At 47.3% G+C, this 27,483-nt stretch overlaps 1 protein-coding gene across 1 annotated transcript; it reads left to right on the plus strand.

The window, feature by feature from the left end:
• The first annotated feature begins 14,787 nt into the window (after window positions 1-14,787).
• LOC147097041 (protein Wnt-10a-like) lies at window positions 14,788-27,141 on the plus strand. Its single transcript, XM_085972558.1, has 4 exons — window positions 14,788-14,968; window positions 15,160-15,422; window positions 20,901-21,268; window positions 26,262-27,141. The coding sequence occupies exons 1-4, from the start codon at window positions 14,904-14,906 to the stop codon at window positions 26,718-26,720; spliced, it is 1,155 nt and encodes a 384-aa protein (XP_085828684.1). The 5' UTR covers window positions 14,788-14,903; the 3' UTR covers window positions 26,721-27,141.
• Window positions 27,142-27,483: the final 342 nt, after the last annotated feature.

Consider the following 27,483-nt stretch of genomic DNA (forward strand, 5'->3'; position numbering starts at 1 on the left):
CTATCGGAGAAAACATTCAAACAATGTACAGACTCGTCTAGAGTCGTAACATAATCTTATTTCAATAATACAAAACCATCCAATGTACAAAACAATCCAATGGAATAAAAAACACGGTAACAATAACTAAACCTTATTCTCCAAAACTATATATATCTATGTACATCTGCCGCCCGTCTCCGGACGGCCAGCTTATAATCTGCGGGGACTGTCGCAGGCCTCCCCCTGTGGCGTTCCCACATCAGTCTCAGCTGCTAGTCCCAGGCAGCCCGTGGCTGCTGGCTGTGGACTGTTTAAACTTCCCGCAGCTTTCTTATGGAGGTTTCCTTTTGTGAAAACCGGCGACCAGACCTTCTTCGGTTGCGGTTTTCTATCTGACCGTCTGACGGTCACCACATAAGAGGTTTCCTCATGGGTCAGACCCTTGGCTGGAGTTTTGGCCCTGGCTGCAGTTCGTGGCTTCCCCACGACTGCCGGCTGTGGGCTTCCTCCCGCAGGCTCCGCCTCCCTAGGCTCTGGGTCAGCGGCAGGCACCTCTTTGCTACCTGGGACTCCAGGTTGAGAGTCCCCACCCCCAGACGCCACCTCTCTAATGCTACACTGAGGGGCAAGACCTAAAACCTCCGGCTCCTCCCCTTCACCGCAGTCGGGGGCGGGACCTTCGTCCTCCGACTCGGCTTCATTATGACCAGGGACAGGATCTGGGACCTCCGGCTCCTCCCCTTCTGGTTGATCGGGGACAGGACCTGGGACCTCCGGCTCCTCCCCTTCTGGGTAACCAGGGACAGGACCTAAGACCTCCGGCTCCTCCCCTCCTGGGTCCCAGAACAATGGGGGAGTCTCCCGTTTAGATGAGACCACGCCTCCCTTCACGCAGGCTGCACGTCCAGCCTGTGTGACCTGTGGCTGCAGCTCCCCTACAGCGTTTAACTCTTTACTGGCCTTTTCAGCCCCTGCTGTCTGTTTCCCTGCCTCCGGCTTAAACAGCTTGCACTGTTTAATATACCTGGCAGCTAGCCAGTAATCTAGTTTTATCTCCTCTTCCCTACCCACTCCTGTACTGGGGGCAGGTATCCCCTCACCACCCGCTTCTGGTGGCTGAAAATCTTCATGAACCATTTTAAAAACCTTTAGCTGACCCTCTAAACTGCCAGCCCTCGCTGTTAACCTAGCGTTCTCCTCCCTTAAAGCCTGCTCAACTAACTTAGCCTCCGCAACCTGGCACCGCAGGTATTCCTCCATTTTACTGGAGGTCTTTTCCTGTGCATGTCTTTCTGGGGGACACAGGTCGACAGGCTGCGCTGGCTCTAGTCATTGTGGGGGGGGCAGAGGTGGGGGAGGGAACTACAGCAGCTGTACTTCCCTGGCCAGTCAGAAGAGACCGCATGGCCTCTAAAAATGACTCGATCCCAGCGGGAGCAATTTCTGTCTCTGCCTTTTGGACTGGGGCTGTGGGAACCTTTTCCCTTGTGTCCTTCCAGGGATTCTTACAGTCCTTGCACCAATGCCCCTCCTTCCCACAACCGTAGCACGTTTGCCTGCTTTGGTTGGGATGGCTCCCTTCCTGGCGCCACTCTTTATGGGGCTGGCCACCAGGCCTGACCTCACAAACCTCCCCTGTTTGCTGGGGTGTCTCACTATCCCTCCCATTTCTAAAGGTGACAGTGAGTTGGCGGATTACCGTCGCCTCCGTGGTCAGAGGGTTTCGGGGGTCGAACCAGGCCATTGCCTGCATTCGAACGTGGGGCAGGGAGTTGTTCATAAGGCACCTTAGCCAGTGAACTAACTGTTCCCCGTTCAGGCGTGCTCGCGCCGGCATTCCCGGGCACGCATCCTGATAGACTGGCCACAGCCTGTCCGCGAACGCCTGCGGGAATTCCCCTGGGGAGCTGGACTGTTTTCTCTACCCGGGAGAACGGACTCCCCTCGTTCATCCCCATGGCCTCCAGGATCTCTTCCTTGAGCTTGCCATAATTCTCCTGACCCCTCTTACACTCATCAGGTAGCGTCTGGAGGAGATCGCTACCCAGGGAGAACAGCATCATTTTGGCCTTTTCTGCCTCATCGCAGTCATTCACACAGGCCGCCTGCTCTATCTCCCTAAAGTGCAGAGAAGGGTCCCCCTTCATGGTGAGCTTGGGGATGTAGCTCACCATGGAACGCAATTGTTGCGTACCGTGTGGCACCAGGAATTGGTTCTGGATGTCCCCAGGTTCCCCGTCGTCACTGGGTGGTCCGTACCTCCGTTGTGTCATGGGGTACACCGGTCCCGGTCCCTGATTCTCTCTTGGGCTACCCTGGTCTACCTTGGGTTCTTCATCCTCCACCCCCTCCTGATCCCAGACCTCTGGAAAACTAGGGGCTAGGGGTGGTGGCTGTGAAAACTCTGGTTCCCTAACCCGTTTTGTTCTGGGGGCTGCCTGCGGGACTTCCCTGCTTGGGTTACCGTTGAACTCAGCCTGGCTGACCTTGGGGCTAATGAGGCATATCATCCCTTTTGCCCTGGCCAATGCCAGATTCAGGCTTTCTATTTCCTGCCTACAGGGGCCGTGGTCTGCCTCCTCAAAGCCTTGAGCGTAGGCCAGCTTATAGGCTGCTTTTACTTCGCCTACCTTTTCCTCCTGTGCCTTCAGTTCCCCTGTAAGGCGGCTAATCTCCGTTTTTAATCTCCTCTCTTTCTCCCTGGATTCTCTTGCCTGATACTCTATGTGTTCTACCCTGAACCTAGCGCTCCCCTCCAGCTCAGCTATCTTGCCCTCCAACCTTTCTACCTTCCCCCGATGGTCCCGGACCATCGCTGCCCTCTCTTGGCTTATGGCCTCCAGAGCCACTAACACTTTCCCTTCCGCTGCAACCTTTTCCTGCAGCTCTTGGGACAAATGCTTAATCTTGGTTTCTTTACTGGCCACTGCGTGGTCCAGTACCAGAACCTGCTTTTTATAGCACATAAGCCACACCGCTTTCTCAATGCCCTTGCAGTGCTCTTTACTAGCCGTCCACTGGGCGGCTGCCTTTAGGGGACGCTCGGCTCCTAACAGGTCATACACCCATTTTTTCGCTACATTTACTTTACCGCACACGTAGGAGGCTAACCTATCTTCCATAACATCTGTCTCACCCGAGTCTTTGTCCACCACACAAGGTTTCTGTAGCCAGTGTCCCATCTGGGTCGCCATTCTGTAAGGGGTCGTTTTAACGAGCTTATGGTGTGCTAGATCGGTTTTGATTTCGCACTGCTCGTGAGTGGTTCCGAAGCGCTCCCCCCTCACCGGTTCTAGACACTGGGCTTATTGCCAGACAACCTTGATGTGTGGCCCAACTTGTGACTCGGAAGACAAATGGATCAGGTGAGACAAGGTGAGTTTTAAATCAGAAATATCTTTATTTTCAAGGAGAATAAACACAGAGAATGCAAGAATCAATTTAGACAAAAATCATTAGCACGTCTCCCAATGGGAACTAAAATTTAACACACAAGGAATAACTTTGACTATCTTAAATCATACAACAATTCTTAATCAGCGGTATACTAAAATGGGGGTGGGAAAAGCGCACGGACACATCGAGGGATAAATCACACTCCTGAATTACAAAACCCTTAATGTTACAAACCCTCCCGTTGCTAAAATATACCTCAACTAGGTCAGCTAGGTCGAGTTGGGCCTTTATGCTCACCAGAGTTTTAAAACCGTCCTTAATCTTGGTACTCCTGTGACGTCCGGGATCTCCGATCTTCCTCATGGGACCGGCTCCTGAACCCGCTCTCCTGCACAATCTTGAAAGTCCTCCGAACTCCTCGAACCGTCTCCTCTCCACTCGGCCTTCGAACTCCTGATGGTCTTGGATCTGGACTGAACTTCTGAATGTGCTCTCCTGCACAATCTTGTGGGTCCTCCGTGCTCTGTCCTTGACCTCGTGTCTGTGTGAATCTGTGATGGATCTGTCTGAATCTCACTGAATGAATCTAGCCTGTTAGAATTTCCCTCAACAGTTATACTGTTTCCTTGTCCTTATCTCGGCGCCAAATCAGGGGTTTTCTTTTGTCAAGGTAATGGGCAGGCTGCTTTGACAAAAGCAAGTACTTTATTTTAATGTCTTGTAAATGAAACTGATGGGATCTGTCCTGTATCCCTCTGAGTTTGGTACAGATAATGGTTTTTTTTTCTGTGCTCAGCGATTTCAGAGATGGGTTTGCGTTTTGCTAGCAATTAGCGCACCTCCAGGTGCAAATACTTTTGTTTACGAGTTCGTTACTGCTGTAACCATATTATCATATCAATAGCAGTAAGTTCTGGAATCTTCTAATCGGTGATGACTCAGGCTGCTGTAAGATACTGCTGGTGTGTCCTTTTGAACTGAGCCATGAGAACTGCCAACTCCATCTTGTGTTCTCACAATGTGGCCATTTCAGGGGTTTTACCAATCTAGACTGTATTTTCTGGATTTTGCGAATCCTACACATGTGTGTATGGATGTGTGTCTGTGTGCATATGTGTGTGTGTGCATGCATGTGTGTATGGATGTGTGTCTGCGTGCATGCATGTGTGTATGGATGTGTGTCTGCATGCATGCATGTGTGTATGTGTGCATGCATGTGTGTATGGATGTGTGTCTGCGTGCATGCATGTGTGTATGTGTGCATGCATGTGTGTATGGATGTGTGTCTGCGTGCATGCATGTGTGTATGGATGTGTGTCTGCGTGCATGCATGTGTGTATGGATGTGTGTCTGCGTGCATGCATGTGTGTATGGGTGTGTGTCTGCGTGCATGCATGTGTGTATGTGTGCATGCATGTGTGTATGGATGTGTGTCTGTGTGCATGCATGTGTGTATGGATGTGTGTCTGTGTGTATGTGCATATTTATATTGCACAGTACACTCCAGAGATTCCACTTTGTTGAAACCACAAAAGAAAAGTTCAAAGTGGCGATGGCTCGCTAACCTGGTGAGACCATACTGGGGTTGGTCTGCAGTGTTTCGAATGAAGGCTGCCTGACAGGGAACCTTAGGCGTACTTGGAGCATTAAGGTTAGAGATCGGTTTTCAATGATGATGGATAGCTCATTACTTTGGTATGGTGGTCCTCAGCAGGTATTTCAGATTAACAAGTACATACAGCTCTTCAGGATTAAGTATCAGAGCCTGCCAGAGTGCTGACATTCTATGTGCGCGCGCACGACCGTCCCTGGCTCTGTGACTCCCCCGGTTTCAGTATATTTGTATAATAAAGTTGGATTGTGAGCCTGCATGTGTATAAATAGGTGTGCATTTCCACCTGGGCTTAATGTGTGGGCCTGTGCATGCCCAGTTATCTGAGTTGGAGTTGATATATGTGTGCACAGCTCTCTCGCTGTATATGGCTGCACCGATCTATAAGGTGTTTTGTCAGTAGGCTAGCAGGCCAGATGGGTGTTTTAAATGCAACGACTGAGAACTGTCACCTGCTTAAAGGACATTCCCGAAAATTCACATTCACCGATTGTTTTGGCTAAAACATCGAGCCAACATGAAGCCAGACCCGCGAAAATAAATCATTGGTTTATTGAATTTGGACAAACGCTGCTCCTGAGCGCTGTCTTCTGCTTGTGTGTGTTGGGGAAGGAGTGACTCACTTGCTGATACCCAACCCCATCATCTGTGCACAAACAGGACACCTGAGTCGATATTACTGTGAGCCCTGTTTATGCTACACACGCTCTTACCAAGTTTCCCTGTCCAATATTTTAATGGAATCCATTCAAAATAAAATGCTTCCATTAAAACAGTGGAGAGAGTCGTCTGATAGAAGCGTTTGAATCATAAAAACCCGAACAGTAATGTGATTCTCTGGTGAGCAGAGGAATTCTTACCCCTTGGTTTGTTTGTGTTGTGTGTTAAATGCCACCAGTGGGTCAACCAGCCGTAGACGTGTCACTATTTGAGATCCACATATAACTCAACATTGTGATTCTAAAGCGTCTCCGACAACGCCATAAAAAAACGAGGCAAATACTCCCTATTACATCATTGAAATGATTTTAAAATATGTTACCTTAATAACTGTTTGAACTTTGCTTTGAGCTCATCCAGCTGAAGCTGTCAGTGCTGGGGAATTTCCACCACCTGCACCTGGGGGCGACACAGGGAGCGTGCAGCGAATGTACAAAATAATATCGGGTGGGAAGAGCATTTTGGTTTTGGGAGTGGAGCTTTTGACCTCTTCGGCTCTAATTCTCACCACAAACGCGTGTGTGTGTGGGGTTACGTTTATAGCTATATGTGTACGGGTGTATGTGAAGTACGTGTGTACGTGCATGGAGATGTGTGTGGTGTGTGTGTATGGGGAATATGTATAGGGGACGTGCATATGGGTATGGGGTGCATATGCAGGTGTATGAGATGCATGTGTACATGTATGTGGTGAGCATGTGTATACAGGTGTGTATGTGTTTGGAGTGTGTGTATTGTGTGTGTTATAACGGGGTATGTGTATCGAGTGTGTGTATATATGTAAAGGGTGTATGGGGAGTGTGTATGTGTAGGGGTTGTGTATGTGTATGGGAGTATGTTCCTTTTTAAAATTTGTTTATGGGATGTGGGCGTCGCTGGCAAGGCCGGCATTTATTGCCCATCCCTAATTGCCTTTGAGAAGGCGATGGTGAGCCGCCTTCTTGAACCGCTGCAGTCCGTGTGGTGAAGGTGCTCCCACAGTGCTGTTAGGTAGGGAGTTCCAAGATTTTGACCCAGCGACGATGAAGGAGCGGCGACATATTTCCAAGTCAGGATGGTGTGTGACTTGGAGGGGAACTTGGAGGTGGTGGTGTTCCCATGCCCCCGCTGCCCTTGTCCTTCTAGGTGGAAGAATTCGTGGGTTTGGAAGGTGCTGCCGAAGAAGCCTTGGCAAGTTGCTGCAGTGCATCTTATAAATGGTACACATTGCAGCCATGGTACGCCAGTGGTGGAGGGAGTGAATGTTTAAGGATAGTAAATGGAGTACCAATCAAGCGGGCTGCTTTGTCCTGTATGGTGTCGAGCTTCTAGAGTGTTGTTGGAGTTGCACTCATCCAGGCAAGGGGAGAGTATTCCATCACACTCCTTACTTGTGCCTTGTAGATGGTGGAAAGGCTTTGGGGAGTCAGGAGGTGAGACACTCACCGCAGAATACCCAGCCTCCGACCTGCTCTTGTTGCCACAGTATTTATGTGGCTGGTCCAGTTAAGTTTCTGGTCAATGGTGACCCCCAGGATGTTGATGGTGGGGGATTCAGCGATGGTAATGCCATTGAATGTCAAGGGACGGTGGTTAGACTCTCGCTTGTTGGAGATAGTCATTGCCTGGCACTTCTGTGGCGCGAATGTTACCTGCCACTTATCAGCCCAAGCCTGAACGTTGTCCAGGTCTTCTTACATGCGGGCATGGACTGCTTCATTACCTCAGGAATTGTGGATGGCACTGAACACTGTGCAGTCATCAGCGAACATCCCCATTTCTGAGCTTATGTTGGAGGGAAGGTCATTGATGAAGCAGCTGAAGATGGTTGGGCCAAGGACACTGCCCCGAGGAACTCCTGCAGCGATGCCCTGGGGCTGTGATGATTGACCTTCAATCGCCACAACCATCTTCCTTTGTGCTAGGTATGTGTAGGGGTTGTGCATGTGTATGGGGAGTGTGCATGTGTATGTATGTGTGTGTGGGTCTGTGTGGATTTTTACACTTTTATTTATATGCATGTTAATGGGTGTTAGTACTTATGGGTGTGTGTGAGGGAGGTTCTGCACGGGGCTGTGTGGGGATGGCGCTGTGTACGGGTGTCTCTGAGTACAAGCATGGTTGTGTGCATATGCAGATATACAAGAACACCTCCCGAGTTTAAAGTACAGTAGGGTCATTTTCTTTTTGGCGATGGGTGGCCTCTCGTTATACGCTTCTTTTGCAGTCAAAGGAAATTGGGAAAGGTGTATAACGGGGCTCCTGATCCGATATCGCCCGTTTTATGGGCAGAAGTTCGAATTGCCCTATGTGCTGTACAATGCAGCAATCCAGGGCATTGTGTTGAGGACACGTTCTGGGGGTGGGAAGCGCTTGTCCAGCAGGCCTCCACCCTTCCCGATCCACGATCAAGTTCGAATAGGAGGGGGAAGTCATTTCTGAAGTTAACTAAGAGTGCGACTCTGCGGGCCCCTGGGCGTTGGGCAATTTCCACTCAGTTCCAGGGCCCTTTCTACTGGAGGTTGGAATGGCCTTGGGAACTTAGTTGTTCTCTAGTCGTAAGAAGGACAAGCAAGAACAATGTGATCAGAGGTAGTTGTATCGAAATGAAACCGGCACACTTTGTAAGAAAGACATTGACCACTTTGTCTATGATTCATATCAACTGTCTCGAGCTTATGTCCCCGAATGCAAGTGGCAGGCACCACGTTGGCTTTGTCCTGTAATCGATCCGACTAATGGGCCCATGAATTGGCAACGATTTGTGGATCTCCATGCTGGGATCTAAAGCTTGCGATTCGTCATTTTACTTCGACACTTGGGTTTAAGAGTGTTTCCGGGTTGAGCTAAGGCCCTCGCAATTCCCCAAACCATCTGAGTGAATACTGCCTGGTTCGGGCCTCTCAGAATGTGTGATTACACTTGAATACTTTTCCAAAGCGCCTTTTGTACGGAAGCATGATGTGTGTGACCTGCACTCCCTCTCATTCTGTACAATGTAGCAATTCTTATCGCTGATGTCTCCATATTGTAACTTCAGACATTATCGTGAAGCAGGTATATTTCTGCACAGCATAAAAGATTCTCCAGCTATCAAAGCGTTCGCAGAATGTGAACAATGTTAACTTGTTGTGGCCCATCAAGTGATGTCATTCGGAATTTCCCATTTATTTCGGTGACAAGAATTCGAAAGGGGCTGGGGCACCAGGAATGAAGCGCTGTCTGTGCCACTGACACTTCATAATGCATGACCAGGACTTGTCTCTACTTTGGTTCTGTGTCACATAATTGAGTGCAATGGCAAAGCTGAAATGTGTGTCAGCTGTAGCTCAGTGGGTAGCACTCTCGCTTCTGGGTCAGAAGGTTGTGGGTTCAAGTTCCACTCCAGACTTGAACACAGTAATCCAGGCTGATACTCCAGTGCAGTGCTGAGGGAGTGCTGCACTGTCCGAGGTGCCATCGTTCGGATGAGATGTTAAACTGAGGCCCCGTCTGTTCTCTCAGGTGGATATAAAAGATCCTATGGACACTATTTCGAAGAAGAGCCAGGGGCGTTATTCCTGATGTCCTGGCTAATATTCCTCACCAAAAGACAGATTATCTGGTCATTATCACCTTGCTGTTTGTGGGACCTTGCTGTGTGCAAATTGGCTCCCACATTACAACAGTGACAGTACTTCATTGGCTGTAAAGCACTTTGGGACATCCAGTAGTTGTGAAAGGTGTTGTGGAAATGCAAGTCTTTCTATCACCACTGATCCTGGACAGTATATGGTTGAACCTTTTTTCTCCCTTCTCAACACCTTTAGCACATTGTTAAATCTATCAATAATGCATATTTACACCACTACAAACAATAGCATGATTTATGCATTTATATGCTGTTTTCTTAAATTATTCCATGTTTAGATGTGAAAAGAACTCAGTGTTGCTAATCGCAGAAATAGATTTTCATTAGTAGGGAGCAGATGAATTGTGTTAATGTACAGGGTCAGTGCCCAGGAGAGGAATATTGTTTGGAATGGGCACGGAAGTATGAGTATCATGAACGCTCAGTTGAAGTCTAACATATAGCCAGATGCAGAATCAACCTCTCTTACTCCATCCCAATTATGTGCTTTAACCCAACCCTCGCAAGAGCCTTGGACCTGTGTGAACTTTCCCAATCCACCCCCAGGAGCCATACGCATGGTCTCTATGGATGAGACTGCCTGTTTGTGGGTAGTTTTACTTTGTAGACCCACACCCAACACGGTTCAAGACTACTCGTTTTATACAATATTCTTACAACCGACAGAAAGAGGAAATGTTCATCCAAATTGGGGGGCGGGGGGGGGGATAGTCAATACTGAGGAGGACTGCAACAAGTTACAGGAGGACATTAATAAACTTGCAGAATGGGCATATAATTGGCAAATGAAGTTCAACACAGATAAATGTGAGGTATTACATTTCGGTAGGAAGAATAGGGAGGTCACTCATTACTTGGAGGGTCGAGTCTAGGTGGGGTAGAGGAACAAAGGGATCTCGGAGTACAAATACACAAATCACAAAGTTGCGACACAGGCCATAAAAAAAGCAAACCAAGCACTAGGGTTTATTTCTAGAAGGATAGAATTGAAAAGTAGGGAAGTTATGCTAAACCTGTATCGAACCTTGGTTAGACCACACTTGGAGTACTGCGTGCAGTTCTGGTCGCCATATTATAAAAAGGATATAGAGGCACTGGAGAGGGTGCAGAGAAGATTTACAAGGATGATACCAGAAATGCGAGGGTATACATATCAGGAAAGGATGAACAGACTGGGTCTCTTTTCTCTTGAAAAAAGAAGGCTGAGGGGTGACCTAATAGAGGTCTTTAAAATCATGAAAGGTTTTGACAGAGTGGATACAGAGAGAGTGTTTCCACTTGTGGGGAAGAGCATAACTAGAGGCCATCAATATAAGATAGTCACCAAGAAATCCAATAGGGAATTCAGAAGAAACTTCTTTACCCAGAGAGTGGTGAGAATGTGGAACTCGCTCCCACAGGGAGCGGTTGAAGCGAATAGTATAGATGCATTTAAGGGGAGGCTAGACAAGCATATGAGGGAGAAGGGAATAGAGGGTTACGCTGATAGATTTAGATGAGGAAAGACGGGAGGAGGCTCGAGTGGAGCATAAACACCGGCATGGACTGCTTAGGCCGAATGGCCTGTTTCTGTGCTGTATATCCGATGGAATCCTGTGTAAAAGTTGCATATTACAACAGAAACGGGCGTATCGTTTATATTGTTTGAACCCCCTAAGATGTTGAATGTTTTGTGGAGAAGTCCCAGAACATCCCCCAAACACCGAGTCCTGAGTGAGGCTGGTACATGGTAAGGAGACATGGAATAATAATACAACAATCTATTGTTTAATCAGTCCGCTATACATCAAAGTGTGTTCCATTCCTTCTCCACCTTTGTTATCACTGTACAATATTCAGCATCGGAGCTTTAATGGGCCTAACTGTATATCTTCATTGACACAATCTCAAAATGACACGTTTCTGGGCGCCGCTGTTTAGATGCCGATGATAAAAAGTCACAAGCCACCCTCAATCCGCCTTGGCGTCTGCAGGAGGGGGGGGGGGGGCGGTGGACCCCCTACTTTCTGTGTCAGCCTTGGTCGGCAAAGTTTGCTTTGTTCTGACTACGCCATTCAAGGCCCGCAGAGCCAGACCATATTCAACAGAAGGCGTTGGATAGGCACATCTCGGGAGAAGGTCGATTTCCGACCTGGATCAGAAAACTGTAAACTCTGCCTGGGCGTCCTTTTCCTCCTGTCTGAACCAGAGCTATGTATGGGAGGAGTGGGACGAGGAATCTCAGACGTGTGGTAATAATCCCCTCTCCCCTCCCAAGACTGGGCTGAAGCCACGTTGTTGGGCATTGTAAAATACACTTTACTTAGTATGCGTTGTTCTAAGCCAGTGGAACTGACACTCGCCAGTGGAACTAAAGGCTCCATTTCCCCCAAAATGAACCGAAATCAAGGAACACAAACCAGTAGTTTTATTAATATGGATCTCGACTGTTAATGACTTTGCACGGAGAGCTTCCAGAAGCCAAATACTCGATTGACTTCAGAATAAAACGCTTGCCAAATCGATATTTGAACATTTGTGCTCACAACTGGCGTCTCCCAAAGTTGCAAAAACCCCTCACGAGTTCTTTCACAGTCAATAGCAGTGGTTTGCTCGCAATCTCGGGATCAAGCGGCCCCAGGAAGAAACAATAGTAAAGCTCCTCCTATTCAGTCTCGCAAGACGTCTTAACTCCAACTTCAGAGGAATTTCTCACCGCCACTGCATCGCTGCGAATCCTCACATTTGCCAAAGTTAGTGTCAAGTTGCACGGAACTGCGAACGGTTTCTGCCCCCCTGGTGTTGAAGTGAACCACAATCATTTCACAGCCAGCAGAGAGAGAGAGAGAGAGAGATTACCTATCACCCGATCAGTCTGGGCTTGTTTCACACCCGGGTCGCAGAGACGAAAGGGCAGCAATCGAGTCTCCCAGCCAACTGCAGTTCCGGCCCTCCCAGTTAAATGCATCTTTGATCGGATGGAATAAGATCATTTGAAATGCTGCCTTTTAACACGTCTGTTGGCCGCCACTGAAATCCACGAAGCTCTCTGGTGGCCTCTGTGAAATCTGTTTCAAATGCGCACTCAAAACGGATCACACGATCAGTTGTATCTGTCTGGGTATAAAACACAAGCTGAATTCCCCAACACTGCCAATACCTAACTTCTATACAGTCCACACACACAGTTTTAAAATACAATACCTCGAGTGTAAGCAGACAATTTAGCTAACGATAGAAGGGATGCTTGCAAGCACTGTTTATTGGAGGGCGGAGATGTCGGACAGGCGCAAAAACAGCTGATGATTTTTGTTAAGCCATTTCCAAACTCCCCGTCCCCCCGAGCAGCGGTCCTCTGGCAATGCTTCCGTCGCTGCCTGTCATTGCAAAGCCCCCACTCCGCCTTTCCCATTCTGGTGCCGACTGTTTTGTGGCCAAAACATAAAAAGACTTGCATTTTGTGCGGCGCCTCGGAAAGGTCGCAAAGGCCTGTAAATGAATTGCTTTGATTTGCAGCGGCTGTCAAGCAAGCAATAGGTGTCCTGTGTTTTTTTAAATGTGTTTTGAAACATGCAGTTTCTGAAAACCCCCCTCAAATAATGAAATCTGTACAAAGAGAACGGAATGGGGATACATTGAAGGGCACAGCGCGCCCTGTACGAGATACATCTCAAACTGAAAACACTTGGGTTTGGTTTATGAATTGATGTATATTTAGCTGCCTTCTGTATAATTTAAGTTAAACGCTGTACTGCTATTAATGGTTGGCTTGTCATGTCAACTGCTATGTTTGAAGATATATTTTAATAAGTGTATTGAATTTTGCAGTTAAACATGACGAAGAGTTGAGAAGGGAGGAGGTCCCGTTTACTAAAGGTTGCGCCAAGACAGCCAGGAGCAGGAGCTGGCTGGAGGAGAGAGAGAGGGAATATGGTGCAACCAGACAGGGAAAGTGGCTGAAAACAAGTGCGCACCACTCCCCTGCCCTGTATCACTTGGCCGAGCCGCCAGCTTCCTCTCAGCAGATGCACTTCAATTAACTTTTATTTTCAAAGGTCACTTGAACATTTATGATGCGCTAATAACGATCAAAGTATTCCCTTTCAAATTGCCAATCTGTTTGATGCAGCTGCGTGGGGAGAGCGAGAGAAAACAAGAGAGAGAGGAAGAGAGAGAGAGAAGGAGGGAGAGAGGGAGAAAACAAGGAGAGGAGAGAGAGGGAGAGAGAGAGAGAAGGAGGGAGAGAGGGAGAAAACAAGGAGAGGAGAGAGAGAGGAAGAGAGAGAGAAGGAGGGAGAGAGGGAGAGTGAGAAAACAAGGAAAGGAGAGAGAGAGAAGGAGGGAGTGAGGGAGAGAGGGAGAAAACAAGGAGAGGAGAGGGGGAAGAGAGAAAGAGAAGGAGGGAGTGAGGGAGAGTGAGAAAACAAGGAGAGGAGAGGGAGCTAGAAGAGAAAGAAAGATTTGCATTTACATAGCGCCTTTCACGACCACCGGACGTCTCAAAGCACTTTCCAGCCAATGAAGTACTTTTTGGAGTGTAGTCACTGTTGTAATGTGGGAAACGCGGCAGCCAATTTGCGCACAGCAAGCTCCCACAAACAGCAATGTGATAATGACCAGATAATCTGTTTTTGTTATGTTGATTGAGGGATAAATATTGGCCCAGGACACCGGGGAGAACACCCCTGCTCTTCCGCGAAATAGTGCCATTGGATCTTTTACGTTCACCTGAGACACAAGACAGGGCCTCGGTTTAACATCTCATCCAAAAGACGGCACCTCCGACAGTGCAGCACTCCACTGGAGGGTCAGTCTAGATTTTTGTGTGGGACTTGAACCCAGAGATTTAGGAACAGCTTCTTTCCCAGGGCTGTCATCCTACTGAACTCCACAAATAAACTCTAAAGCCTGCACATCTGCCAATGCACTTTATTATGGTTATGTTTATGTTAATATACTACAAGCCAAATGTATGTTGAATGTTTAAATGTCTTAATCCAAATGTACACTCTCGGGAGCCGCAAGCCTACATTTCGTTGTACTGCACTTGTGCACTAACAATGACAATAAAAGTTGATTTGATTTGATTGATTTGATTTGATTTGATTTGAACCTTCTGACTCAGCAGGCGAGAGTGCTCCCAACTGAGCCACAACTGACACTGAGTGAAAGAGAGAGAGAGGGGGTGGGACAGAGAAATGACAGGGAGGGAGTGTGTGGGTGGGAGGGAGGAAAAGACAGGAGGGGTGGCGAGGGTAAAGGGTGTGAGAGAGGGAAAGCTTGAAATACAGTACAAAGATAGAGGGAGATAGAGAGTGACAGAGATAGAAAGCGTCAGTGATCTGGCAAAATAAGACTGACTGATCTATCTACATTCAATCTGTCTTTGAACTGACTGGGGACTTTTTTTTCTCTCCTGTGACTGTTTCCAAATCCTGACTGACTCAATCTAGCGGCTATAAGGAGGAGATGAAACATGACACTGAGGACGAGGTTGGAATGATCCTGACACTCTCGCTGCCAGACCTGGTTCGGGAGATCATTCCCCGGCGCTTCCCAATAGTCCCTTGCACCGATCTGTTTGCGCCGATCTGATATCCTGCCATGGCAGTTTCATCAAACTCCGGACACGTCTCTCTGCTTTTCACCATCTCCCTCACCGTCTACCGGTAAGAAACCATTCGGAGTGGAGTCTCGCACAGCCTGTGTTGTGTCCTGCGTAACATTGTGCTTTGTTATTGTAACAGTGCAGTAGATGAGTCATTTATAAAACGTGGTTTTTTTTTGCAATCTTTTGTGTGCATTGATTATTATTAACCCTGCTGCCTGTCCTATTGTGTGTTATTTCCCTCTGGGTTAGTGTTGCTGGGAATGAGATCTTGGGACTGAAGATACCAGCAGATCCGATCCTGACTGCCAACACTGTTTGCCTGACCCTACCAGGGCTCAGCAGGCGTCAACTGGGTCTGTGCGTGAGAAGTCCAGATGTCACCGCCGCCGCAGTTCAGGGGATCCAGATTGCCATTCACGAATGCCAACACCAGCTCTGGGACCAGCGGTGGAACTGCTCGACCCTGGAGAACGGCGGAAAGATCCTGCAAGACACCGTCATCCTGAGCAGAGGTACACAGAGGAGTGTGGAGCGCAGAGGGTTAAACCAGGGGAGGCGCGGGTCCAACTTAATCCAGAGGGATTTTCCCAGAAACGCGTTTAGGCAGTTGATGTGCAGGTGCAAGGGAAAGGTGGAGGCGGCCACAGGGAGAGAAGGAACTACAGAGGACACAACATGAACAGAAAGGCAGGGAATCCCCCCCCCCCCCCCACATAAACAGGGAGACAGAGAGGCAGGATGGAGTGCAGGCTAGAAATGGGCAACGGACAGCCACCGTGTAAATAGGGGAGATGCACAAGACACGAGAGAGATAAACCAGGTAATTTCGATTGAGAGGTTTTTTTTTTACGTTTTCCATTTGAAAGTTGTGACACTTTCTAATAGAGGTCTTTAAAATTATGAAAGGTTTTGATAGAGTGGATACAGAGAGTGTTTCCACTTGTGGGGAAGAATATAACTAGGGGCCATCAATATAAGATAGTCACCAAGAAATCCAATAGGGAATTCAGAAGAACCATCTTTACCCAGAGAGTGGTGAGAATGTGGAACTCGCTACCACAGGGAGTGGTTGAGGCAAATAGTATAGATGCGTTTAAAGGGAGGCTAGATAAACACATGATGCTTTGGCAACATAAGATGTAACTTGTCATGCCAATAAAGCGATTTGAATTGAATTGAATTGAATTGGATAGAGGGTTATGCTGATAAGGAGGAGGTTCCAGTGGAGCATAAAAGCCGGCATGGACTGGTTGGGCCGAATGGCCTGTTTCTGTGCTGTATATCCTAAGTAATCCTGTGTGATCCTGTGTAAATTGTAGGAATGCCTCCCCGAGTGTAAGTGACAGGCAGCGAGTCCCACTCGCCTGGGATTGACACTGACGATCCCAGGTGAGAGACTGCAGCAGTCGGAGCCAGCCCACCGCTGCAGGAGCTTGGTCTGACCTACTTTGGCGAGTTTTGACGCCACCCTCGCTGTTGAACAATAATAATTTTTTTTAAACACCCACCCATAGTGACATCTCTATTCCCGTTTGATGTGAGTTCCCTGATCACAGCTCCGACTCCACATTCAAAGTCCACATTCTGAGCAAATTTGCTGGAACCCTTGACTCCATTCACCTTATCAATGCGGCGGTGTGCCCGGAATTACGGTGCTCCCCCCCCCCTCCTCCCTTCCCGAATATCAATTAAACTTTACTAGTGACCAGTATCTTTTTTGTTTTGCACTGGGTGTGTGAGCGAGAACTCACTCACTCGCCACTTATTCACAGCCACACCCCGCCCCAGCAAGACTCACAATTGCCTCCCCCCCCCCCAGTCGCAGGCGGACTATTTGAAGATCGTCTCCCTGCCGCTTAATTACGACAGCCCAGTGTTTGTTTGACTTGGCAGGCCGAATGAGCATTCCTGCATCAAAATGCAAAAACAAACGTGCTTCGAAACAAAATATTTAAGCGCTAACTGGAATTGAGGCTTTTCCCCCTTCCCACTCCGGACGCTTCTGCATCTCTCGTTCGATGCCGAGTTGCAAGATTCTTTGATCTCAGTCGCTGATTGAGATCTGGGGCGCACACATTGGGAGTTAATGAGCTGCACTGGACGATAGGTTGGGGGCGGCAGACAATTACAGCGACCAAACTTGAGTTTGGTACATTGGGTATACAGGCTTGGATCAAATATGCCGAATTGTCAAGCGTTATTTGCGCACATGCGGAGGATCTGCAATAAGTGCTTCACCCTGTGACAATCGGAGTGGGACGTTTCACCAGCCATCTGCTCTCTCCGGTGGGTGCACACGATCCCACGGCAGTACTTTGAAGAAGAGCAGGGGAGTCCTCCCAGGTGTGGGAGGGCTAACAAGGCAAGGGAATACACTATAAATGGTAGGACACTGAGAAATGCAGAAGATCAGAGGGACCTTGGAGTGCATGTCCACAGATCCCTGAAGGTAGCAGGACAGGTAGATAAGGTGGTTAAGAAGGCATATGAAATACTTGCCTTTATTAGCCGAGGCATAGAATACAAGAGCAGGGAGGCTATGCTTGAACTATATAAAACACTAATTAGGCCACAGCTAGAATACTGCGTGTAGTTCTGGTCACCACATTACAGGAAAGATGTGATTGCACTAGAGAGGGTGCAGAGGAGATTTACGAGGATGTTGCCTGGGCTGGGGAATTTTAGCTATGAGGAAAGATTGGATAGGCTGGGATTATTTTCTTTGGAACAGAGGAGGCTGAGGGGAGACCTAATTGAGGTGTATAAAATTATGAGGGGCCTAGATAGAATGGATAGGAAGGACCTATTTCCCTTAGCAGGGAGGTCAATAACCAGGGGGCATAGATTTAAAGTAATTGTTAGAAGGATTAGAGGAGATTTGAGGGGAATGTTTTTCACCCAGAGGGTGGTGGGGAGTCTGGAACTCACTGCCTGAAAGGGTGGTAGAGGCAGAAACCCTCACAACATTTAAAAAGTACTTGGATATACACTTGAAGTGCCGTAACCTACAGGGCTACGGACCAAGAGCTGGAAAGTGGGATTAGGCTGGATCGCTCTTTGTCGGCCGGCACAGACACGATGGGCCGAATGGCCTCCTTCTGGGCTGTAAATTTCTATGATTCTGTGTCCTGGCCAATATTTATCCCCCAACCAACATCACTTAAAAAAAAACCCCAGATGATCTGATCATTATCACGTTGCTGTCTGTGGGAGCTTGCTGTGCGCAAATTGGTATCCTACATTACAACAGTGACTGCACTTTAATAAGCACTTCACTGGCTGAGAAGCGCATTGAGATGTCCTGAGGTTGTGAAGGGCGCTGTTGAAATGCAAGTCTTTCTTTTATACAGAAGGCAGCTGTGAGGCGCATCTTGTTGTGCAATATAACTTCACGTATTGACTGCATGCTTCTCTGTAATAATCGCAGAAATGTTTTCAATCTCGTGACATCTTGGTCCCGTAAACACTGAAGAGCTGCTTTCGTAATATGCCCCCGGATAAGAGCATCGATATAAATCCATGTGCGGTGCATTTAAACAAAATATGGTACAATATAGATGGTATCAAGCGTCTAATGGGAACTAGCTCCTCTAAGCGGTATCTTTAAATGGGTTGTGAAGTATACACAGTGCGTTATTCTCCTGCATTTTCAGAAAATCTGCAAATTATGTTCCTGTAACTTCGCACCCCATCCTCAAGGCGCTAAGACCATGCCCCGGCCTGTGGAGTCAATCCGCCCTGATTCTATACTGGACATTGGCAAGAAGAGAGGGGAAAAGTCCTTGCATAATAAAAAAAAATATACAAAATAACAGATGTTCAGGATGAATTACAGATGTGCGTGGGGCTCCTGGTTAGTTTGGGGCTTGAGTGTGTATTGTGGCTGAATCACTCTTGCACGTAATGACCCCAACCCAAATGGCGAGAAGCTAGAAACTGAGGCGGAGCAGAGAGATTCATGGGTCTGTGGACAGAAATGACTAAAAGCTCGTGGACAGTTACAAAAAATAATTGCAAAGGCTAATGGAATGTTGGGCTTTATTTAAAACTGGCTGGAATCTAAAGGGGTGGAAGTTATGTTACAGCTGTACAGAGCTCTGGTTATAGACCCCATCTGGAGTATTGTGTTCAGTTCTGGGCCCCGCACCTCGGGAAAGGTTTTTAAAATATTCATTCAGGGGATCTGGGCGTCGCTGGCAAGGCCAGCATTTATTGCCCATCCCTAATTGCCCTTCAGAAGGTGGTGGTGAACCGCTGCAGTCCGTGTGGTGAAGGTACCCCCACAAGATATATTGGCTTTGGAAGGGAGGCAGTGTAGATTCACCAGAATTATACTAGGGCTAAAATGGATCAATTATGAGGACAGCTTGTAGCTTATAGTAGATTAAGGGGTGATCTAATCGAGGTGTTTAAGATTATTAAAGGAACTGATAGGGTAGATAGAGAGAAACTATTTACTCTAGGGGGGGGGAGTCCAGAACAAGGGGGGGTGTAACCTTAAAATTAGAGCCAGGCCGTTTGGAGGTGATGTCAGGAAGCACTTCTTCACACAAAGGGTGGTGGAAATCTGGAACTCTCTCCCTCAAATGGCTGTGGATGCTGGGAGTCAATTCAAAATTTCAAAACTGAGATTGATAGATGTTTGTTAGGCAAGGGTATTAAGGGATATGGAACCAAGGCGGGTAGATGGAGCTACAGATCAGCCATGGTGTAATTGAATGGCGGAACAGGCTGGAGAGGCTGAATGGCCTCCTCCTGTTCCTATAATAGCAAAATACTGCGGATGCTGGAAATCTGAAATAACAACAACAGAAAATGCTGGAAACACTCAGCATGTCAGGCAGCATCCGTGGAGAGAGAAAAACAGAGTTAACGAGGGTGATTTTGTTAATGGGGGCGCATTGGAGGTGGGACTGCTGCTTGGCGGGTCGATGTCCCACTTCCATCGATTTGTAGCCAACCTACACTATTTTCCCTTGATTGACCTTGTTAAGCCCGCCCAGCTTAATTTTTGACATGAATTGTCATCGTTTGACAGCTCTGTCAAACAGTGACATTCTCTGTAGTTTGAGGAGGTCTTGAATTCAAGACCTCATCAACCTTCTTTCTTTTACAGAAATGAGATGTTTGTTGCATCTGAGAATGCAACGGCCATCTCTCATCTCCAACATGGAGGTCCGAGACTCTCCGCATACACACCGACTGAAGCCTGCAGGAAGAAACAAAGGTAAGTACACTTTTACAAACACTTTCCACTTACCTCAGATACTCACCTCTACACTCTTGCACCCATCACTCACCTCCACAGCACACTTTGGCTCCCCGCAGACCCAGTACTCGCCTCGCTGAGCTGGCGGGTTTTGGAGCCTTCGGAAAGCCCGCACTTGTGAGGGCAAAAAGGGGATAATCCTATTTTCTGCCTGTTAGCTACCTGTTAACAGACAGTTAATAGGCTTTAATCCCTTCCCGCCTCCAAGGAGACGGGACCCGGCGCGAGACGGCTACCCGCCTCCTGGCAAGGTGGCACGGAGGCAGGTTGGGCACCCGCCCCCAAATTCTGCCATTTTCTCGGCAGTCCCGCCTCCCAGGGCTGGCAAAATCGCACCCAACGTTTCAGGTCAAACCCTTCATCAGAACATTCCTGTTCCTATGTTATTTGATTTTTGTTTGTTATGTTACTGTGCTTAAAGAGATGGCCGAGATTCTGAAGTAACATTTCAGAACTAGCCCAATAAAGCGTGTGAAAAATGATTTCATTTTGTGATTGATCGATGGGGCATCTTTTTAGGTATTAATCTCAGAGATACGTCTCTCACATTTAGCAATGATGGAACTGTCTGTTACAGGCAGGCTGATTTCCCCATTATTGCAATCTCTGTGTGGTTACCATTCTGTAAGAAGCTTCTCTGTGCAGTATTTCTTTTTCAGTAAGATTGTAATGCACCCTTGAATTGCCAGCTGGTAACCCCCATCTCATTGTGCCCGCGCAGGGTTCCGGGAAAGCGCGTTCATGTTCTCCCTGCTGGCCGCGGGAGTCACCCACTCCGTGGCTACTGCCTGCAGCTTGGGAAAGCTGAATGGCTGCGGTTGCGACCAGAAGCGGAGAGGAAAAGATGATCAGAACCTGCGGTTCAAACTCCACCAGCTTCGGGTTCAGGCCCTGACCCAGGGGCTCCCTGTCTCCATCCCTGAGCCTGAGGAGCATTTCCCCGGGATCCAGGACTCCTGGGAATGGGGTGACTGCAACCATGACATCGAATTCGGCGAGAAATTTTCCAGGGACTTTCTGGATTCCCGAGAGACATCGCGAGACATCCACGGGAGAATGAGACTCCATAACAATAAGTTGGGGAGGCAGGTAAGCAACCCATCGTGTGTTGGCCATCCATTGTAAGCTTGATGCTCATCATTTTCGCAAGAACACAACGGTGTCTATGAAATGGATTCTCAGTACTTTGTACGTTATACCTTACATAGGATTACATGGGATATACAGCACAGGAACAGGCCATTCGGCCCAACCAGTCCATGCCGGCGTTTATGCTCCACTCGAGCCTCCTCCCGTCTTTCCTCATCTAACTCTATCAGCATAACCCTCTATTCCCTTCTCCCTCATGTGTTTATCTAGCCTCCCCTTAAATGCATCTATACTATTCGCTTCAACCACTCCCTGTGGTAGCGAGTTCCACATTCTCCCCACTCTCTGGGTAAAGAAGTTTCTCCAGAATTCCCTATTTGATTTCTTGGTGACTATCTTATATTGATGGCCTCTAGTTATGCTCTTCCCCACAAGTGGAAACATTCTCTGTGTCTACTCTATCATAACTTTAAAGACCTCTATAAGGTCACCCCTCAGCCTTCTCCTTTCAAGGGAAAAGAGACCCGGCCTGTTCGTCCTTTCCTGATAGGTATACCCTCGCATTCCTGGTATCATCCTTGTAAATCTTCTCTGCACCCTCTCCAGTGCCTCTATATCCTTTTTATAACATGGCAACTTTGGGAGAGGAGGGTCTGTGTGAAAGAGCAATGTACACTTTTTACTCTGATGGAAAGAGCTGAGAATTTTGGAGCCTCTCCAATTCTACAAGAACCAATAGCCCACTCACCCTCAATAGAGCAATAGGCCTGTCTATACTGCGTGCTTATCGATTAGCGGTGCTAAAGTGCACATCAGCAGCGCTAAATTGTATGTTAGTTTGACGCTAAATTGTACGTTAGTTTGACGCTAAATTGTACGTTAGTTTGACGCTAAATTGTACGTTAGTTTGACGCTAAATTGTACGTTAGCTTGACGCTAAGGTATCTATCAATAGGGAGATCGTTCTTGTTCTTGCTGTGTTCATGAGATGAGGATTTAAAAAAAGTCAGAAATATAGGAGCCAGAGAGCTGCAGCATCAGCAGTACAGTTCCTCTGGCTGGGCATCAGGTGTTGAACATCAGGTGCAGGTGAGTCTTGACGTGTTGCCGCTGTGAGTGTGATCCTGATGTCATTGGAATCTTCCTCGAGTCAATGTCCGTAATGAAACTTGGGCTGTAATCCGGGCAGCAAGCTATCCTATTCACAAGAGTAAACGGCAAAACATGATTTATGTAACCCGAATGAATAGGATGAGCATAAGAACATAACATAAGATGTAGGGGCAGGAGTTGGCCATTCGGCCCCTCGAGCCTGCTCCGCCATTCAATAAGAGCATAGCTGATCTTCGACCTCATCTCCACTTTCCTGAACTATTCCCATAGCCCTTGATTCCCTTAATATTAAAAAATCTATCGATCTCTGTCTTGAATACACTCAACGACTGAGCCTCCACAGCCCTCTGGGGTAGAGAATTCCAAAGATTCACCGCCCTCTGAGTGAAGAAATTTCTCCTCATCTCAGTCCTAAATGGCCGACCCCTTATTCTGAGACTGTGACCCCTGGTTCTAGACTCCCCAGCCAGGGGAAACAAGTATTGGCGAAAAAATGTTTTGGGACTTCGATTTCTGGTCACTTAACGCACTTCAACCAAACCATTTTGTAACAAATAAACAACGGCCTAGAAATTAATCTTGGGCAGTGGCACAAAACGGCCGGCATCGGATGGGCAAGGCGCTGCGTATAACGGGCGGCCCATCCGATACCGCCCGCTTTGTGCCACTGCCCGAGGCGAACTTCTAGGCCAACATTTTCTAATCTCCACAAAAAACGCATTGATCAGAAATATTACGGTCAGCGTTTCTGTATAATGCAGGTGGATAGAACGTTAGATCCATTATATGCCAGGACTATCTGCATAGTATGGCAAAGTGTTCAATATTAACCTTTAACAATTTATACATCTGCGTTACATCGAATGCACATTAAAACAGCTACTAGTTTGTATAGTGCCAATAAGATGGAAACATGGGCATACTGTACCAATACAGTGACAACCTGGAATATTCACATTTTGACAGTCATGCCCGGGTGACCATGTGGTGTCCATTGGTTTGCTTGAAGTTTTCCACCAGTGGGACCTGTAGGATATTGAGTGCTTCATTGACTCAGATTTGCAAATTGTTGGTTAAACTTACTGCCACACATTTTTAGTTTGAAGAGGTTGTCTGATTGTTATTAGTTGCGCCCCTGCGCTTGTGGTTGTCCTGGTGGGCATTGGGCCTCTGAAGGAGGGCGCAGGGTACACATCTTTACCACACACCTGGGTGGCCATGGACTATGCCCATGCGGTGGCCACTGATTCACTTGATGCCTTCTGTGCCCGGTGGGTACTGCAAATGGGACAATGTCTGGCTGGAATCCATAGTGCAGCATTGCTTCTTTGGAGGCTTTCTTTATTGCTTGCCTGTCGATTCTTTACTACTGAAACAATCCATTTAGTGACTCATTTTCAATGTGGGTGTGGTGGTAGATCAGTAAACTACAAAGAAACCGCACAAGCTCTTTCGGACATCATTTTGGTTGGCTCTTGTGACTTATTTTCTTAACTGAACAGAATGGAATGGCCTATTGTAACGTCACCATATGAGAAGATAATGAAATAATGGCCCAACTCATTTAAATTGGCCGCCATAGTGGCATGATTCAACATTTTTGCAACAGGACCCGGGTGCCCACATATCACGTAACTATCACGATGAGAAGTGTCCCTCAATGTAACAGAAAATCACATCCAGCTTTTGTAAGAAAAGATTTCCATTCATAAGTTCTTCTGTTAACTCTTTCAGCGAGCACAAAGAAATAGCCTTTATACTGGTAGCAGGCCTCTCTTTAATTATTCAAGGGTTTTCATGTCATTTATAGCTCATTCAAAGTGTAGTGTGAATTGAGAATTGTTGGTCCATTTCTGCATCATATTCAATAACATAGAATCAGAGAAATCACAGGTCATGAAGCTCACAATACCTGGTAATTGTCCCCATCATTCATTGTCCCTTTCAGATCTCAAAATCAGCACATGGGTTGCCCATTCCATTGAAAACTGCTATGTAAACATTTCCTATGAGGATTCTCATGTTAAGACGCTCACGGTTACCTGTTTGCCTGTGATGCTGCTGGCACTATAAGAGGAGTTTCAATGTTAGTTCTGACCTGGCTGTCACATCACACTCCGTGCCCCGCAACCTGCTGACCTGTTCCCACCACTTCTGTAGAACTCCCGTCTACTGTGAGTGAGTCCGGTTTGTTTCTCCTTTTAATTTTTTCTTACTTTAAACTCATTTTAATATTTTGCTGGCTTTTAAAACATTTTATGTTTTCCTCCTCTTTGCAAGTTATACTTTTAGTCTTGTTCATTTTCTCCATTGCACCCCACTCTCGATGAACTTTACCCCACCTGTGTCTTTGTCTCCGCTCTGGCTCCAGACTGACCTTTCCACCCGCTAACCGACTCTTTTCTGATGTTCGCGCCCTATCCCACCATCGCTCTCCACCTACCCAGCTTCTATTTCTTCCTCCACCGCATTTCCCCTCAAAGCTGCAATCCTTCGCAGCTAGTCACTGTGATTTAGCTGTAATCCTTTCTTCTCAGCCGCTTGCAGCCCATCCTATGCCAGAATTTCCCTTCCACTCGATCGTTTCACCCAATGTTTTTTCTGGCTTTCACAGTCTATGTCTCCCTCTACTTCATTTTTGTTCCCCGCCCATTCGCCTCCACCTCTATTTCGCCTTCTCTTTCCCCAATTATTTTTTCCAGCTCAGTAGACGATTAAAAAAAAAAAGGTCAGGGGGTACAGGGGAAATCACACAATGTACAAAAACAAATCATCATACCTAAACACATTTATTGCAAACAACAACAACTTGCATTTATATAGCGCCTTTAACATAGTAAAACGTCCCAAGGTGCTTCACGGGAGCGTTCTAAAACAAAATTTGACACCGAGCCACATAAGGAGATATTAGGACAGATGACCAAAAAGCTTGGTTGGTTTTAAGGAGGATTTTAAAGGAGGTAGAGAGAGGCGGAGAGGTTTAGGGAGGGAATTCCAGAGCTTAGGGCCCAGGCAGCTGAAGGCACGGCCGCCAATGATGGAGCGATTCAAATCGGGGATGCTCAAGAGGGCAGAATTGGAGGAGCGCAGATATCTTGGAGGGTTGTGGGGCTGGAGGAGATTACAGAGATAGGGAGGGGTGAGGCCATGGAGGGATTTGAAAACAAGGATGAGAATAGTAAAATTGAGGCGTTGCTTAACCGGGAGCCAATGTACATTGTGACACAAGGCAAAGATACACAGAGAAATCACAAGCACAGAATGAGAAAGTGACAAGAATTACAAGGTGAGGCGACCCACTGTGAGTAACACCACAGATCTGCTAGCGATATATTAAAACCCTTGCGTTGGTAACACTGTAATGCCCCCAGTCCATTGAAATCAATGGGCAAGTCTGTAAGTATAATGCATGTTGTTCTTTGTTGCGCCACAGGTGGCGCTGTAACCATTCTGAGCCTGTTACAACAAACACAGCAAAAAGACAAAATCAGCACACGTTATCCTGCCTTTTTCCATTATCGATGCGGACTAAACTGCTGTGTATTTCCAGCATTCAAGTTTTTGTTCCATGTTGCCAGCATTTTTGCAGTTTTCCCTTTTTATTTTCCAGCTAAAAGACATATCATTCCCCCACGGCTAACTATGAGCAGGACCACCGGCGATTTACAAGTACATCATAGATTTGACAGCTCCAAGAGACATTCAGTACTGGAAGGGATAGGGTTTTAACCTGATAACTGAGGTCTTATCGGATCATAAATATGGTTCCTTTTGATTTGACTTGTGTTAAGAGGGTGCTGGAGAGGGGTTAGCAGGTCTGTTCATTGCTCCAGTGCTTCCTTTTGTATTTCTGTTTGATTATTTTTCTTCTAAATTCCAGGCAGTGATTGACAACATGAAACGCAAGTGTAAATGTCACGGCACTTCCGGCAGTTGCCAGTTTAAAACCTGCTGGCAGGTGACCCCTGATTTTCGACGGGTCGGGGCTGTGTTAAAGGAGCGATTCCAGAATGCGGTCCTCATCAAAACGCACAATAAAAACACAGGCCAGTTCAGCCTGAAGCAAAACAGGAGGAGGTTTTACAAGGACATGGTGTACTTCGAGAAATCTCCCGATTTCTGCGAACAGGACCTCGGCACGGACTCTCCCGGGACACGGGGCAGGGTCTGCAATAAAACGAGCCAAGGGATGGATAACTGTGACAGCCTGTGCTGCGGGAGAGGGCACAACATCCTCAAACAGAGCCGAAGCGAGCGGTGCCACTGCCGTTTCCATTGGTGCTGCTACGTACTGTGCGATGAATGCTGGGTCAGTGAGTGGGTCAATGTGTGCAAGTAATCACCGAGAAACAGCAACTGGGACACGTTTCATTCTTATGCAATGTAGATTTTTTGTGTCGGGTTTTTTTTTTACTACATATTTTGATGGACAGGATGCACACTTAAGGGTAGCACGCCTTGGGCTGTGTTTGTTGTAACAGGGATTCTCATCTGATTGAGTTACAGGAATCAGCTTGAAGTCCTAGAAAACAAAGCAACAGCACATTCAATAATGGTCCCTTCCACTTCAACTGACATTATCCAATCCTTGCAGCAACTGGTTGAGAATAGGAAACTTATCAGGAGGAATTGGTCTTCCGAGCCCATCTCAAATGCCATGGGTTTACCTTATTAGCGGAGCTTGGAGGAGGGGGTGGGGGAGATAGAGAATACAATGTTTCTAAATCCTTTGCAAGCTGTCTTGTCACACTCCCAACCTTTGGATCTATTCTCTATCCGCACCAGCCCTCCCAACTACAAACAAGATCTCTAGCATGACCCTGGTAATTCAGACTCGGCTCCACACTGTGATGATCAGTGCCTGCTCCAGGTGGCACTGCCATTCTGCATGTTCTCTTGTCAGTGGCTTCCTCAGAACAAATCCAGCGGCCTGCAGGTTAGCCCGGGCAGGCTGACCTCACTGGCAAAACGGACGACTTAAATTAAGATCTGTAGGTCTTCTAGCTGCGTGGACCCAGGATTGTCACTCTCAGAGATAATGGATGTAAATGTAATTCCACCGCAAAGGATGAGATCAGCAAAAACCTCAGCTACATTCACTG

This window comes from Somniosus microcephalus, chromosome 33, assembly GCF_052327205.1.
Source record: "Somniosus microcephalus isolate GS21.2 chromosome 33, FLI_Smic_1.0, whole genome shotgun sequence".
Lineage (NCBI taxonomy): Eukaryota > Metazoa > Chordata > Chondrichthyes > Squaliformes > Somniosidae > Somniosus > Somniosus microcephalus.

Excerpts from the sequence above, each read along its gene's own strand:
- LOC147097041 (XM_085972558.1), top strand. The coding sequence starts at position 14,904 with ATGGCAGTTTCATCAAACTCCGGACACGTCTCTCTGCTTTTCACCATC. Across the intron at positions 14,969-15,159 it reads ATCTCCCTCACCGTCTACCG|TGTTGCTGGGAATGAGATCT; the intron begins GTAAGAAACCAT and ends CCTCTGGGTTAG. Across the intron at positions 15,423-20,900 it reads CACCGTCATCCTGAGCAGAG|GGTTCCGGGAAAGCGCGTTC; the intron begins GTACACAGAGGA and ends GTGCCCGCGCAG.